Source organism: Elgaria multicarinata, chromosome 1 (genome assembly GCF_023053635.1).
Source record: "Elgaria multicarinata webbii isolate HBS135686 ecotype San Diego chromosome 1, rElgMul1.1.pri, whole genome shotgun sequence".
Taxonomy (NCBI): Eukaryota; Metazoa; Chordata; class Lepidosauria; order Squamata; family Anguidae; genus Elgaria; species Elgaria multicarinata.
The window spans coordinates 84,497,115-84,514,883 of NC_086171.1; the positions used below are offsets into that span (position 1 = coordinate 84,497,115).

General features: G+C 43.2%; 1 protein-coding gene across 12 annotated transcripts in view; it reads right to left on the reverse strand.

Moving 5' to 3' along the window:
* FHOD3 (formin homology 2 domain containing 3) overlaps positions 1–17,769 on the reverse strand; it is a 401,018-nt gene that overhangs the window by 1,541 nt on the left and 381,708 nt on the right. For 10 of the 12 annotated variants that reach the window (XM_063131345.1, XM_063131400.1, XM_063131398.1 and 7 more), the window contains 3 exons: positions 12,742–12,765; positions 1,673–1,844; positions 895–1,056 (listed from right to left, as the gene is read on the reverse strand). In XM_063131345.1, coding sequence (XP_062987415.1) covers positions 895–1,056; positions 1,673–1,844; positions 12,742–12,765 — 358 coding nt within the window. The remainder of the gene's footprint in view (positions 1–894; positions 1,057–1,672; positions 1,845–12,741; positions 12,766–17,769) is intronic. The other 2 variants (XM_063131367.1, XM_063131353.1) reach the window with 1 other exon arrangement.

Below are 17,769 nucleotides of genomic sequence, written 5' to 3' on the forward strand. Positions count from 1 at the left end.
TGTCCTGTGAATAACAAGACAAAAACAAATCACCAATTGTGTTCTTGCTATAGTTATGCATCGTTTATTTGGCACTCAGCGTGGAAACAGGTTTACAGATGATGCTGTGGGTGTTAATTCCGGTTTTGCTAGCCTAATGGTCAATAAAGACTGATCTATTCCGGCAGGCCTATCCAGTGAAATTTTAGATTGTTTTCAGGATCTTTTAATCATGTATGGCATGTTTTAATCCATTTATATCATGTTTTTATACTGTTTGTTTTATACTTTGAATTGTTTTAGTTCTTGTGAACCGCCCAGGGAGCTTCGGCTATTGGGCGGTATAAAAATGCAATAAATAATAAATAATAATATTAGGAAAATGTATGCAAACAATCTCTTTACCCTATGGGGGGAATGAGTACATTTAAAAATGTGCATAAAAACGCGTTTTTTTTTTTTTAGCTATTAGTCACCTACAATAAAATGTTCTCACTGACAATCACAAACTTAATGAAACAACAATCATATTTAGGCTAAAGTGTACATTTTGGGGGGGGGGCTGCATATTTGAAGAAATATGCACAAAACCACGTACAGATTTTTGTACTTTAAAATACAGCAACACAGTTCACAAATCGATGAAGAAATTAGAAGGAATGACTTTGGATGTGGAAATCCAATGAACTGCCCGAAAACAAACTTGAAGTATTTGCCCATCCTCAGCCCCTGCCAGCATGGCCAATGGGCAAGGATGATGGGAGTTGTAGTCTAGCAATACCTGGAAGGCCGTTTCCCCACTACCGTTCCAGTAGAACGTTGTTATAGTATATGTGCATATATTCACACACAGACATGCACATAAAGGAAAAAAGGACAAATATTTATCCTTACTAGTTCATCAGTTGTACTTACACGACTTCCTGTTTGCTCTTGATCGCTTCCGTTCTCTAGGCACTGCTCGCTGACTTGGCACTTGCGTGGCAGACTTGACAATGCGATCCATGATCTCATCCGCTGCATCATCTGTAGCGTTAGGCGAATCATCATTGCAAGTGTTCCATGAGCCAATACGGCCTGGAAAAGAGAGAGCACAAAATTCCACCAATTTATTTTCTACCCCATTCTATTCCATTGAGTTCTGATGGTTTCAACAAGTAAGTACCGTACACGTGCTAATATTTTAGAATATCAGAAGTTTCCAGAGCTCCAAAAAATTGTCCAGAATGATATCCAATGATCAGAGCTGACAAAAATTGTTCTTTTCCCCATAATAATATGTGAGCTATATAAATTGGTTGTTGGGCTTCCCAAGAATATCATATACCAATTGTCTTGACAGGAGGGAGAAACCAAAATAAATGGGCACACCTGTCGTTGGATGCAATCTAGTACAGCAGGGGTGGGCAGCTTGTCTGCCAAACGGCGCTGGATCGGCGGCCTCCAAGCAGCCCGCACCCCTGTGATGATATTTAATTAATAAACTTTAAGATATGCTACAATGGCATATGTTACGCCGGGTACAGCTAGTATCTTATTAATGCCTTCATGGCCTTCCAGATATTTGTCCAGGATACTGTCAACAGCATTTGCTTGGCATCCCAGTCCGAGCCTTTGACAGTCAGATGTTGCAATAATAAAAACCAGTAAGAGTGTACACCACCAGCATCCCAAATAAAACTGAAGCATTCACCTCGACTGGCTCTACTTCGGGTGCGCACTCCTAACACAGTAGTGTTCTCCCCACTTGGAGAGGATGTTTTCAAGACAGCCTTCATGTTCTCGTGTTCCACAGCATCTTCAGCATATTGTAATCCTTGTGGTTGGTTCTGAGGTGTAGGAGAGTTGCTGGAGAATTTCCCAGACTGTAGGAAGAAAATATTTCAGTTTAAATTTGCAAAATCTAGGTGTTGAGCTCTAGATCAGTCAAGGGAAAAGTCAACCCATAGCAAATCTTTTGTTCAGGCTGCAATTCTAGAAATCTACTACTACAGTCTTCCAAGTTAACAAAAGGGGGGGGGAAGTACCTATATAATCCAGGATATAAAGGTCTGGGTTTTAATTTTTAAAGATAGCTGCAGAAAAGAATAGACTGAATTACAATGGTCTTTGGATATTATGAAAGTAACGGCATGACCTAAGAACAATAATGGCATGACAGAAGAACATAAGAATCAGAGTGATGGAAATTGATTCTCAATTAAAAAAAATGCTTACAGATTTTTAAAAAACGACTCTGTCCAGGGTATGTGACATTAACAGGCTGGTTGTTCATAGGCATGAACAAACTATTCCCTCCTGTCAGTACTGACCACAATCAATCCCACAGGCATAATTTCAAGCACTGATTTTGACATGAAAGTCCTGAACAAATTGAATCCTGCATAACTTGGTTGAAACAATAGTGGAGTTGACGAGGGAAAACAGATTGAAGCAGACTACAAAGAAAACAGATTTCAGGCTACTGGGGGATCCAGATGTAATGAATGGTGGTGGATATACTTGTCTAATCAGAGAATTGGAAGGGACCTTGGTCATCTGATCTAACCCCTTGTTCACTGCAAGTTCTACAGTACAGGATGTAATAACTATTCCCCTGACAGATGACAGTTCAACTTCAGATTAAGTATCTCCAATGAATAAGAGCCCACCATTCCAGAGGCGGACTGTTCCATTGTTGTGCATTAGGAGGATTCTCCTAATAGTTAGATGAAATCTGCTTCTCTGCAATTTCCAGCCGTTGGTTCAAGTGCTACACTCTGGAGCAATAGAGAACTACTATGCTCCATCTACTGCATGGCAGCTGTGAAGACTTGCTATCACATCTCCCTTTAATCTTCTCTTTCCCAAGTTAAACATACCCAACTTTTTCAACAGACTTTCCAGACCCCTCTCAATCTTGGTCACCCTTCCCTGGAGGACAACATTTCAGCTTGTCAATCTTCTTAAAATGTGTCCAGAGCTAGACAGAGTAATCCAGTTGTGGCCTGACCAGTCCAAAACAGAGTGGAACTCTGCTTCTGTTAATGTATCCTAAGAATGAATTAGTATTTTTAGTAACCACGTTGCATTGGTGGCTCATGTTTAGCTCCTGATACACAAACACATCTAGATCTTTTTCACATGTACAGCTGCCAAGCCAAGTCTCCCCCACTCTATATGTGTCTTTTTCTTTTATACCTGAATGCAGAAATTTACAATTATCTCTACTGAATTTCTTTTAGTTGGTTTTGACCTAGTGTTCATAGAATCATAGAGGAGTAGAGTTGGAAGGGGACTGTAAGGCCATCACGTCCAACCCTCTGCTCAATGCAGGAATCCATCCTCAGCAGTGGTTCCCAAACTTTTTCAGGTAACCACCCCCTTGGTTCCACAAACTCATGCCCAGTGCCCGCTGGGAGTCCAATGGGGTTGGGGAAGGAGGGGTTAACGGCGACGGCAAGCCCCGCGCTAAGTAGCACCTGGTGGGGCCAAAATGCTGCTGCAAGAGAATGCATGTGCTTAAAAAGCAGGTCAATCACAGCAGTATCCTAACTTTAAAAAAAAAATCTCAATTTTTTGCAAACCTCTGCTAGGAAGAGGCACTCTGAGGATGGCCTTAGATGATGAGTGTAGTATATTTGGATAGGGTCATGCCAAGAGAGGCACTCCATCAGCCCGAGTTGTCTGGAGTTGTGCTGCAAACAAGACCCTCCTCAATCCACACATGTATTAATACCGTTTAAGAAGAGTCCTTTTAACAGTGAATTGAAATGTTTCAAAAGCACCAAAACGCTAATGAAGAGACATACTCTGCTTGGTGTGCCCCGCCATGCCGGTTGCAAACAGAGGCGTTTGCTCTCTTTTCCCTTATTTATTTATTTATTTATTTATTTATTACATTTTTATACCGCCCAATAGCCGAAGCTCTGGGGCAGGTGCTTCCCATTTAAAGGGGCCACGCTAATCTGGATCCTGCTGGTCTGGGCGCCCGGGCTGAGCAGTGGTGGCGGCGACGGCTGGGTGGAGGAGCTGAGCTGAGAATGAAAAAGAGGCCGCGTGGGAAGCACTCGCCGCAGGCTTGCAGAGGGAGGGAAAAGAGAGTGAACGCCTCTATTTTGCAGCCGGCGTGGCAGGGCACACCAAGCAGGGTATGTCTCTTCGTTAGCGTTTTGGTGCTTTTGAAACATTTCAATTCACCGTTAAAAGGACCCTTCTTAAACGGTATTAATACAAGTGTGGATTCTTCCCCTATATGGCTTGGCACCAAACTACCTTCTCCCATAAAACTGTCTCTGGGTTTTAAGACCTTCTGGAGAGGCGCTTCTCGAAAAAACCACCTCGAGCGCCCCCCTGCTGCCCCTTTGCCTCTTAGCGCCCCCTGCCTCTTAACGCTCCCCCTAGGCAATCCCACCGCCCCCAAGGGGGTGGTACCGCCCACTTTGGGAACCACTGATCTAAAGCATACCTGACAGATGGCTGTCCAGCTGCCTCTTGAATGCCTCTAGTGTGGGAGAGCCCACAACCTCCCTAGGTCATTGGTTCCATTGTCATACTGCTCTAACAGTCAGGAGGTTTTTCCTGATGTTCTGGCTTCCTGTAACTTGAGCCCATTAATCCCAGGTCCTGCACTCTGGCCCTCCCCTTGTATGACAACCTTTCAAGTACTTGAAGAGTGCTATCATGTCTCCCCTCAGTCTTCTCTTCTCCAGGTTAAACATGCCCAGTTCTTTTGGTCTCTCCTCATAAGGTTTTGTTTCTAGATTCCTGATCATCCTCGCTGCCCTCCTCTGAACCCCATTCAGCTTGACTGCATCCTTCTTGAAGTGTGGTGCCCAGAACTGGACACAGTACTCAAGATGAGGCCTAACCTAACCTCAATCAAAGTGCTGGTTATGACCTATAAAGCCCTACACGGCTTGGATCCTGATTATCTGAAAAACTGCATTCTCCCTGATGAGCCTGCCCATGCCTTGGACCTTCAGGGGAGGCCCTGCCATCATCACAGGCACTCCTGGTGGGAATGCAGGAGAAGGCCTTCTCGGTGGCTGTTCCAAGGCTCTGGAACTCCCTTCCCAGGGAAGTTAGACTAGCTTCCAGAGCAGACAAAACCTTCTTTGTTCCCGCAGGTCTTTGGGAATAGTCTGGACCTCTGTTAAAGTGCTGGATTTTGTATTGTCATTTGCCTTTTAATATTACAGCTAGTTTAATTATCTTTTAGAACTTTTGTATATTTCTATGTTTTAATTATACATGTTTCAATTTTGTAAAGTCGCCTTGAGTCCCAATATTAGGAAAAAGGCGGGATACAAATAAATATCATCATCATCATCATCATCATTATCATCATCCAGTGCCAAATAGAGGGGAAACAGCACCTCATGCGATTTGGAAGCTATACATCCCAAGAACCCTAGGAATTATACATAGCACAGCCTAATCAGCAGATTACATGTCTCTTGACAGCGATTGGCATGTTTCTGTTGGCATAACATCAATCATTTTTGTTCTTGTAAGAAAAGCCATTGCGTAATATTTTTGGGGAAAACAGAAGGAAACAGAAAATTTCTTAAATTATGTGTTGCGTTGTCGGTTCAACTACAGCAGCCTCCCCACAACTTGATTTCCTCCGGATGTTTCAGACTTCAACTTCCATCAGCCCCTACCAATATGTCCAATGGTCAGGAATTCTGGGAGTTGTTGGCTAAAATATCTGGAGGGAACCAGACTGAGGAAAGATGAATTAGAGGATATGTTATTTATTTATTTATGAGCAAATGATGGGAAAGGGTATATTAAACTCTCGCAGAATCAATGGTATTTAAGACATACCTTACAATGTGGTTGCAATTTTTTCCCCTGGTGGTGTTAGCTATCCTTCCCATATCGGCACCATCTGTAAATTTGAAAAGCATCCCTCTGCTCTCATCCCAGCCATTTCTAAAAAATGTTGAATGGTAAAGAGCCCTGTGTGGCACTCTACTGCAGAGCTTTCCAAACTGTGCATCGTGACACATTAGTGTGTCAGCTGCAGTGTGTAGGTGTGTCACACGAACGTAACGAGAAACCACTGAGTCTCTGTGAAATAAGCAATACCAATTTGCCTGCATTTTTACGCAGCAAAGGTGCCGATTAGTATGGTGCACTAGTATATTCCCCTTCCGTTGTATCTGTGTATGCACACCACGGTCGAGGGATCATACAGGTACTGCGCATGCGCAGTATGCATAATCGGGTCAAAACAGCTGATTCCGCATCACTTCCGGTGACGCGGCTGCACCTGAAGTGACGCATTCGAGAAATTCCATGGGTCCAGTTTTTTGATAGAACACCGTCTCAACCGCCGCTCGATTGCAGCTCGACAAAATTGGTTCAATGTGAAAAGTCTTGGAAATATATGTTATTATCTTGCAAATCATATATTTTTAAAAATATAAATGAAAGGTTTTCATGAGATATGTTGTGTCCCCAAACATTTCATTATTACAATTTATGTATGTATCTGTATCTCTTATAAGGGGTTAGTTTAACCTCCAGTTTGCTAGTAAAACTGAATTACTGTGTCGCGAAATGATGCCTGTCTAAAAAGTGTGTCACCAACATGAAAAGTTTGGAAAGCTCTGCTCTACTGAGTCTTCTCTCTAGGTTGATGCAGAGCCATTAATGAGCACTTGTTTGATACACGTTGTCAACCAGCTGTGGATTCACCTATGTGTAGCATCCAGCCCACATTTTAACTATCTTGTCAACAGGTGTAAAGTGGGAGACATCTTCAAATGCTTTGCTGAAATAAAGATATATTATGTGCATGGCGTTCCTATGATGTACCAAACTCGTGACACTATTAAAAAAAGGAGATAAGCTTGCCATGGCATCACTTACTCTTGATAAACCTTTGTTGGCTCCTAGTAAACAATGCATTCTTTTCTAGAAGTTCACAAGTCCTGCTCACAGTGTCTCCCATGCTGGATGGAGACCTTTGTGCATTCAGCTTGGGGCTCTGAAGTGGGTTTCTAAGCCCATTTGGGTGAACGCATTTAACATCCTCCCCACAATTCAGAATTCTGCCCTATAAGGGTTACCAATTGCAGGAAAAATTCTAAATCCATCCATCCAAACATACTGATAATCCTGCTTCAGGCTATCCTGGAGGAGAACACCGGGTGTGTGGCCTGCACACACAGCTTCTGCAGCACTATTCCTGCAGGCGTCAAGATGTCCTGCCTTCTCTCTGTTACCTGTTAATACTTCACCATCTTGTCAGGAGAGCACACTGATGACTCTTGTCCTTCTCAGTAGGGAGTCACCAACTACCACCATATATATGTCTCCTCTTTCTTAGGGCAACTGCAAGATTCCTTCCATCCACAAAGACCTATGAGGCCTCCTTCATGCTATGTGGATCCTGGAGTAGTTGTTTTCCCAATCTTGCAGAATCTTTGGCCAAAGAGAGGCTTTGAAATTGATTCCACAGTTCAAAGACCCAGAATGCTTCCTGAGAGGGGTATTCTTCTCTGTGTGATGTTCTCCTGTATGTAATGTCCTAATATGTCTAGCATTCTTCCTTAGAAATTACACCTTCATGTTGCCTTTTTAGGAGAGTTTCCTGTGTTCTGTCCAGAAATTCTTCAACTTCCCTGTTAAGCTGATAGGCACACCTCAAACCCATTTACCTTCTCTTCTAGCAGCTTGCACTTGCTGCAGGTAGTTTGTACATCCTCAGGAAGGAAAATGAGCATAGCACAGGCCTTAGCAAAGTTAGACATCCACAACATGTCAGAATAGTTGGAACTATCCATTACTACTATAGTGTGCCTCTTTGAAAATTTTGTAATCCCTTTCAGGAAAGCACCATCCATTTCTACTTTTTGGTTGGGTGGTCCGCAGTTGTCATACCCTCACCCCCACCCAAGTCCTCCTCCTCTTCCTTGGAACTTGGTTTACTTGAGCTCAAGGACTCTTCTTCCCCCATGAATGATCCAGCAGCAGCGTCTCTGGAAGATGTCGGACATTCAGGTGAAGAGGAGGCAGGCCCCTCTGTGATATCCAGCCAGGTTATTTGAAAGAACGTATTCTCCCTTATGAGCCTGCCTGTGCTTTAAGATCTTCTGGAGAAGCCCTTCTTTCAGTCCCACCATCTTCACAGGCGCGCTTGGTGGGAACATGGGAGAGGGCCTTCTCGGTGGCTGCTCCAGTGCTCTGGAACTTTCTTCCTGGGGAAGCTAGGCTGGCTCCCTCCTTGATGGGCTTTCGGAAGCAGGCTAAAACTTGTTTGTTCCAGCAGGCCTTTGGAGAATAATCTGGCCCTCAATCTATGTTAATGTCTTATAATTTTGTTGTGTATTTTAAACGTTTATGGTTTTGGTCCCCCCCTCACCCACCCATGTATGTTTTAAACTTTGTAAGGCTGCCTTGAGGCCCAGCATTGGGCAAAAAGCGGGATACTAATACTAATACTAATAATATCCGCTGGAGGCCTCCCTCCTCTGCTGCTTCCTTCCCCGACAGTTTGGATACTGAGTCAGAGTATCTACCCAGAGCGTCTACCCAGCCCTCATGAAAGATGACAAATGAAGCGCAGAGAGCAATTCCACCCCTTAGGAGAAGTGCCTGGCTGCAGGCGAGGAACTCAGCTCTGGGAATGCCATCCTTATATAGTTAGCTCCGCCAGAAAGCTCTTTAATGAGCTGCAGCTGGGAGTTGGGTGTCTCCAGGCTAGGGCCTGTATAAAAGCAGCAAGGCTGGTCGAATCGTCATTGGCAACAACTGTCATTATCTGTGGTTGGTATCAATGCATGCTTCATGTATCCCAAACATACAGCATTTAAATTTTTGGACTAGGCATTCCTATCAATGATGCTGATGATAATAATAACAAAATATACAACACTTAAATTCTAAGGAGTAGCATTCCTATTGATGATTATTGTAATAATAATAATAATAATAATAATAATAATAATAATAATAATATACTATTCATTCTGTATATCTCATTTCATCTCAAAGGAACTGAGTTACTTAAATTTACAAATGTGTTTTTCAAAAGAAAAAAGAAGAATGCAGATGAAGTGTTTCAAACCCTCAGATGTGCATCATTATTTTTTATTATTACTATTACTATTATTATTATTATTATTATTATTATTATTATTATTATTATTTTCCTGCCATCCTAGATACAATCCTGTTATAACCCATGACTGGACTGTGGATGTTTTCTTCCTTGAAATACTTCCTTATTGTTGATAAGTAATCTGTCAATCCCATGGGGGATGGGGATGAAAATGTTTTTTTGCCCAAATGGAGATGAGATAGACATGGGCCATGAGCATACAGTAGAACATGATAGCCAATAAATGAGATCAATGACTGCAGAGGACACCAGTGAGGGAGGAAGCAGCAGCCAGGCACCTCTCCATTGTGCCTAGGTCCAGCTCCAGCTGAGAGCCCTACTCCTTCTACCAACTGTCTCTGCAGAGGCCACCAGTGAGGGAGGAAGCAGCAGCCAGACAGCTCTCCATCATGCCTAGGTCCAGCTCCAGCTGAGAGCCCCCCTCCTGCTACCAACTGTCTCTGCAGAGGCCATCAATGGGGGAGGAAGCAGCAGCCAGGCACCTCTCCATCGTGCCTGGGTCCAGCGCCAGCTGAGAGCCCCCCTCCTCCTACCAACTGTCACTGCAGAGGCCACCAGTGAGGGAGGAAGCAGCAGCCAGGCACCTCTCCATCGTGCCTGGGTCCAGCTCCAGCTGAGAGCCCCCTCCCTCCTGCTACCAACTGTCCCTGCAGAGGCCACCAGTGAGGGAGGAAGCAGCAGCCAGGCACCTCTCCATCGTGCCTGGGTCCAGCTCCATCTGAGAGCCACCCCTTCTGCTACCAACTGTGTCTGCAGAGGCCATTAATGGGGGGAGGAAGCAGCAGCCAGGCACCTCTCCATCGTGCCTGAGTCCAGCTCCAGCTGAGAGCCCCCCTCCTGCTACCAACTGTCCCTGCAGAAGCCACCAGTGAGGGAGAAAGCAGCAGCCAGGCACCTCTCCATCATGCCTGGGTCCAGCTCCAGCTGAGAGCCCCCCTCCTGCTACCAACTGTCTCTGCAGAGCCCATCAATGGGGGGAGGAAGCAGCAGCCAGGCACCTCTCCATCGTGCCTGGGTCCAAAAATAAATACTTTTGTAAGCGGCCTGAGAGCCTTTTTTGGCTGAATGGCAGCATAAAAATGCTTAAATAAATAAATAAATCAAAGGGCCACATAAGAAAGTGCACACACCAGAGGCATTTGGAGAAGGAACTTTGGCCCATGCAGGATTCAGCACATCAAGCACTGACCAGTGTGGATGGGCTTGAGTAATCATGGCCTCCTTGGTCCACCTTTAAGGTGGACAGGTGAGGGAAAGCCCAGATCAGCGATTTATTGAGCCAGAGCATTGAGAGAGGATCCAGTTGCTCGGAGGGAGAAGGAAGTACTTCGTCACACAGTGCAACGGGGATTAGACAAACTCATTGGGGATAAGACTATCCATGGCTGCCAGTCATGATGGCTATAGATTACTTCCTGTATCAAAGGCAGTATGCCTCTGTATGCCAGTTGCTAGGGAACACAAGTAGGAGGGTACAATTGCATTCATGTCATCTGTGTGTTTCCCATAAACAGCTGGTTGACCACTACGTGAACAGAATGCTGGAATAGAAAGGCCTTTGGTCTGATTCAGGAGCTGCAGGTGGGCGAGCAGAACCTGTTTGATTGTTTATAGAATCATAGAATAGCAGAGTTGGAAGGGGCCTACAAGGCCATCGAGTCCAACCCCCTGCTCAATGCAGGAATCCACCCTAAAGCATCCCTGACAGATGGTTGTCCAGCTGCCTCTTGAAAGCCTCTAGTGTGGGAGAGCTCACAACCTCCCTAGGGAACTGATTCCATTGTTGTACTGCTCTAACAGTACGACAATAACGTTGCTTGAACAATGGTTGTAGCCAATGTTAGTTCTACACAGAATAGACCCATTGAAATTAATGGGATTTAAGTTAAACTAGCATTGGATATAACCCATTGGCCAGAACCCTTAGTGATAAGTATCAGTGACCACACATGTTTTAAATGAATATTTTGTAGGCAGCAGGTTGCAGAATCAGCCATTCATTTTTAAATCAACGGCACAATGCAAAGCAAGTAGTTAGGAAACAGCCATTAATTGCAAAGGTAATTTTACCCTACTGTTCTACTTATATGCAAAAGCATAATAAGGATGCAGAAGTAACAGCTTTTCTCTAAGAGTAAGCATTACTTACCTTCAGAAGAGCCCACATCACTTTTTCTGTGTGTGTGCCTCCTAACTGCAAAAAGGCAAGCCAAGGTCATTGTGACTCACACTGAAAGCAGGTAGTTTTGCTGCCCCTTTGCAGTGGGAGTAATGAAATGATATGATCACTCCTGATGCAGAGATATGGCAGAATTATCCATACTCTGCAAAGGCTGAGTAGAGAAAGACAAAGGAAGAACAATAACTCATGCAGAAATGTGGCGCACAGCCTCCTCTGTGGGTAGGTACTTTGGGCTCACAGGAGCCATTGCTTATTTAATTAATTTATTCCTTGCAGAGTGCTAGCAGCTCTAATGGGACACTGTTTAGGAATTACTGGTTTGGAGTCATGATCCTTGCTCTCCATCACCCTGTCTATGGTTCGACCATAAAAAAAAAATGCAGATTTTTTGCAACATTCTTTACTGGGCATGTTTCCTCTAATGTGGAGATGACATAACCAGAAGACCTCACTGCTCTGCTCTGCGATCTTTAGTGTTACTTGCCCTTTCTGCTTCAATTACTCTTTCTGTACAACTATCATAATGACCTCTTCCCTTCCTGTAGTGTTTGTTAATGATCACAGTTCATTTGGGGCCAGTTCACTTGGGGCCAGGCTATCTGAAGGAACGCCTCCTCCCATATGTACCTGCCCGGACCCTAAGGTCATCCTCAGGGTCCTTCTCCGTGAGCCCCTGCCAAAGGAAGTGAGGCAGGTGGCCACCAGGAGGAGGGCCTTCTCTGCTGTGGCACCCCGGCTGTGGAATGAGCTCCCTAAGGAGGTTTGCTTGGCACGTACATTATATGCTTTTAGACGCCAGGTGAAGACCTTTTTATTCTCCCAGCATTTTAACAGTCTAGAAATAAATTTTAACTTGGTGTTTTAAATTTGTAATTTTGCATTGCTGCTGTTTTGATCTGGTTGAGCTTTTATTTTGTATTTTATAGTATGGTTTTATACTGTTGTTTTATACTTTGAATGTTTTAATTTTTGTGAACCTCCCAGAGAGCTCCAGCTATTGGGCGATATAGAAATGTAATTAATAAAATAATAAAATAATAATAAATAAAATCTAAGAACCTATAGCTAATGCAATTATAAGAAGGTGAAATGTTGGGATCAGAGGTCTTATATCAGCACATTCTACTCCATCTCCCATAATGCTTAGACTTGCCATGCTGTTTCAGATCAAAGATTACGGCCACCATGCTGAAACAAAAACAGCACACCAGAAACCAAGCACACTGTGGTCTGACAGTGCAATCCTATACATATCTACTCAGAAGTAAGTCTCATTGAGTTTCGGTAAGTATGTATAGGATGGCAGCCTCTCTTATGGGAAAAGATACTATAGGTATTAAAAAGGTTAAAGCAGAATTCCAAAAGGCATGATAATAAAAGACTCCTATTGAGCGGTCTCTGTTATCGGCAGATCTTACAATGCGCAGAAGACCTGAACAGGGCATGCTCTTTCAGAGAATCATACCTCAATGTCATCTTCTTCATCAGTCTACCAAGGAAGCAAAGGAATAAGGTAGAAAAGGACAGAAAGTAGGATTTAGGAAATACAATATTGTCAACACATGAGCCAACAGGAGTGATAGTGGGGCTGCTTACGCACTAAAATGGTGAACTTATTGTATCAATGTAAACTGGGAACTATAGTCTATTTTAACTAGCTGAACCATTTCATTTGGTAAATTAGTATTATTCTTCCATCTGCTGTTGATATCTCACAAAACAAAATAAAACACACACACACTCAAGCCTCAATTCTATTGGGCTTAAAAAAAACCCAGCGGTTTCTTAGAACTTAAAATATTTTGGCATAATCAGCATCCCTGTGCGCTGAATATGCAGAGTGCTGATTATGCCAAAGAACTGGCATTTCTAAGTCCTTTACATAGGAAAAAAATCTTGGCTATGACTACCTGCCATAGTTTTGCCTGGTAATTGGACCTGGAGGTTTGATGGACCTCTGTGCCTGTGGTTGCAGTACAGACCCTGGCATGTCTGCTCTTCCCGAGAGATCAGCAATTTTGACCATCTTAATTCTTTCTGCTGCCTGTTGTCGTGTTTTGTTTTGTTTTTAAATGCTACGCTGGTTGATACCACAAAGGAAAAGTTAGAAACATAGAGCTGGTCGGGACCTGACATCAAGGCACAATTTATCTACTTATCAGCCCTTTCTGCACCCTCATCTACTGGTCCAAGACAACATTTATATAATCCAGTATCCCACCAACACAGAGTAGAGGCAAACATTATGTTACACAAAACTGCATGCAGAAAGTGCCAAAGGACTCATGTAAATGAGTGACTTTATAAGAGAAAGCAAAACCTACCAAGTATTCCTAGCCAGGCTAGCCTATGGGAATTTTTTTTCTTTTCCCAATGTATAGTTACCATGGTATAGTTACTATGAAGGACCGATTATTTAGTCACTGAGGTCGTACAAGACACTCATAAAAGTAAATCACTTCTGTTTTCCATATGATGGACTGCCTGTTTGAAAGTGTCCCACGGAAATTCTTATGTTACAGGTACCATATGACAAGGTTCTGGAAATGGTTCTGTGGGTCAGTGGCCAGACCACCTCTCATCTTGTGGATTGTGGAAAGTATACCTCAAAGAATATTCCAATGAGGTTCATGGCTACTGTTCCCAAAAAAGTTGTGGAAATCTCTGTTGCCCATGCGGAAGCAGGAAAATCCCAATATTTTTGGCCAATCCCTTTCTTGATACAATGGACCACAACGAAGACATTATGATGAGAATTAAGACTTAGCCATGATAAAGGGAGATGCCTTCTCTTGATGCAAAACAATGCCTGCAAACTGTTGAAAGTTCAACCTCCAAATTATCTTGGTACTGCCTTATCTAGCTCACTACAAAGAACAATCTAGACAATGACAACACTATACAACAGAATTCTTTGAACTAGTTAAGTTGCATTTGTTCTTGTGATATTGTAGCTGCTTTCTTCACAATGACTAGCTTTGCAATTTCCAGTTACAAGTGGGACGTTCAACAAAATGGGAAACATTTTTAAAAGCCAGTGTGGCTGCACAGGGAACTCTGAAGAACGGAAACTCAAAACGGACATGAAGAAGAAATGGAAGAAAGCATATATAACCAACGAGGTACACAACTTTTCAGAGACACTGGCTTAGAGGATGCTACGTTCTCACTGGACTGTTTTGGGGGTGGGGGGAGGTGTTTTGTACTTTTGCATGCCTCCGCATTGGGCCTTGATCTTGTCAGCACTCACCCATTTGAGGTTACTGTAAGAGAGTAACTGAAACCAAATGTTGCAGTATATCCCCAACCCTTAACAGGAGTGTTCCTGTTCAACTTCCAGCCAGCCAGTGATACCTTCCTTGGGAATGCTGTAAGAGGCAGCCAATTCACTCCCCTACCCTCAGTTTTCCCCCTCCTGCCACTCAATATTCTCTGCTGAACACAAACCAGGCCCAGTTCCCAATGAGCTGTGTTTTGGATGTGTGCGTACCTCCTTTAAAATGTTCTCATTCCACATGTTTTTCCTTCATTGGGGAAAAGACACACAGACCTGGTGTTTTCCCATAGGAAATTAGCCCAAGGGAAAGGCTGAAGCGCCCTTTGCCCGGCCACTGCTGCTACAATAAAATTCAGACCAACCCTCACCCCATGGCTGCAGTAAAGTAAAAAGAAAGGAAAGATGGGAAACATTTCGCACGTCTGCCATTTCACCTCTAGTTTGGCCATCAGGTACACCTAACTTTTGTTGCACTGAGCCTAGTCATTAACAAGTTCTTGTTCAAATGTTATTTTATTGAAATTAATCCATTTTTGTTCCCGAAACAATCACCATGAAAATGAAAGCCTCATTTGTTTTGTCTGTCACGGTGTTTTCAGTACACTCAAATAAAAAAGATTAGCTGTGGGAGAGATGAACGACAGCATGCTAGCATTGCTTTTTAAGGGTATGTTTTGTTCTATGAGGGAGCTATTTGTTTTGCTTTGGACCTAGCGACACTGAAAGACAGCCAGCCCTTCTGCAATGGAGCCTCCATAAGTATGCTCTGTTTGCTTATTCACATTACGGTACGCCTTTTCATTGCCAGCAAAAATATACCCTCTGCAAACATGTTTAATCCCTAGTGTTGTTGACAGCCAGAAAACTAAAATTAGGGACAGGTAAATATTTGTGTTCCTAATAATCCAAACCATTTAGGATTGCACTATTATCAGACATTGGTGTGTTTGAATGGCCATTTCCTATATATTGAGTGAACTGTGAGCATAAGAACATGAGAAGAGCCATGCCGGATCAGACCAAAGGGCTACCCAGTCCAGCACTCTGTTTTTACATTTGCCAAACAAATGCATATGGTAAACGCACAAGAAGGATTGCCTGGGCAACTGGTATTCAGAGACATACATCTCTGACACTGGAGGCAACATATAGCCATCATGACCAGTAGCTGTTGATAGTCTTACCTTCCAGAGAATTTGTATAGTTCTCTTTTAAAGCTGGTAGCCAAAGCTACACCATTTGGTAGCAAATTCCATGGTTTAAGTATGTGCTGTATAAAGGAGTTCTCCTTTTTGTCTGTTCTGAATCTCTCAACATTTAGCTTCATTGGGAAGATACACCATCCCTAAGAGGTAGCTTCCCAGAATCTGTTTAAATACCTCCAGTGAAGGAGAATCCATCACTTCCCAAGGAAGTCTGCTCCATTGCCTAACAGCCTTTACTGCTTAGGAAGTTTCCCTAATATTTAGATGAAATCTGCTTCCCTGCAACTTCCAACCATTGGTTCTAGTCCTACTCTCTGAAGCAACAGAGAGCAATTCTGCTCAATTTTCTGCATGACAACCTTTCAGATATTTGAAGACATTATCATATTTCCCCATAATTTTCTATTCTCCACAATAAACATACCTAACTCTTTCAACCATTTCTCATAGAATTTGGTTTCCAGACCCCTCACCATCCTGGTTGCACTTCTCTCAGCACATTCCAGTTTGCCAATGTCCTTAAAATGTGGTGCCTAGAACTGGACACAGTACTCCAAATACAGCTTGACTTATGCAGTATAGAGTGAAACTATTACTTCCCATGACCTGAACACTATGCATCTGTTAATGCAGCCTAACTGTTTTGGCAGCCACATGACAGTGGTGTTTCATATTCAGCCTGTGATCCACTAAAACACCTAGGTCCTTTTTACATGTTCTGTTGCCAAGCCAGGTTCCCACGTCCTATACTTGTGCCTTTCATATTTGTACCTACTAGCCCTGATGGCTATGTCCTACCTCCAGTATCTGAGACAGTAAGCCTATAAGCACGAGTTGCTGGGGTATATGGGTAGGAGGGTGCTGCTGCACCATATCCTGCTTTGTTGGTCCCTGGCCCACAGCTGGTTGGCCACTGTGGGCTAGGGTGCTGCACTACTGTAGATGGACCTTTGGTCTGCTCCAGCATGGCACTTCTTATGTTCTTCTATGCAAGCCTTTATCTCTGCACATTTATCATTTTGTTAGTTTCAGCCCAGTGTTCAAGCCTCTTAAGATCCTTCTGAATCTTGGTTATGTCTTCGAGGGGTATTTGCTATCCCTCCTGCTTTGTGTGATCTCTACACCCTCATCCATGTCATTTATAAAAATGTTGAACAGCACAGGACCTAGGACAGAGAGCGCTGTGCAGTTATGACCTCCTTCCAGGAGGAGGCAGAGCCATTCACGAACATTTGCTGTGTAAGGTTGCTCAACCAACTGTTGATCCATCTAATGGTAGTAGTATCCAATTCATATTTCACCATCTCTTCAACAAGGATATTATGTGAAACAGTGTCAAATGCTTTGCTGAAATCAAGATATACTGTGTTCATGGTATTCCCACAATCCACTAAACTAGTAACTCTCTATATTTTTAAAAAAGAGTTAAGGTTGGTCTGACATGACATATTCCTGAGAAACCCATGTTGGCTCCTACAAATCACTGAATTATTTTCTAAATCCTCTCAGACCTGGTCTGTAGTTTCCATTTCTACTCTTCTGGCATCTCACCTGCTCTCTAGGAATTCTGAAAGATTACAGAGAGTAGTTCTGAAATAATGTCAGCAAGCTGTTTTAGCACCTAGGGAAGGAATTCATCTGGTCCCGGACACTTGAACATATTTAAAGTAGCTAGGAGTTCTCTAATAATCTTCTTGCCTACACTGGGCTGCTAGTCCAGCAGCAACAAAATACAACAGCAATTCAGCAGTGACAGAAATCTAGGGGGTAGCTGAGGGCATAAAAAAACCCGGGGTCGTGTGTGGCCTGCTGAGCAGCGGTTGCCCACCCCTGTTTCAAAGTCAAAGGGGGTGCTTTGTAAACATGGATTGTGGATTGCAGTGTGACATATTTGCTTCAAGTACTATAGTATTCTATACTTTTCATATTACTATGTTTATTAAATTTTAAAAGTTGTGATTTTTGAAAAGTAATGCTGAAAATAATGGCAGGATTTATACCGGTGTATTTA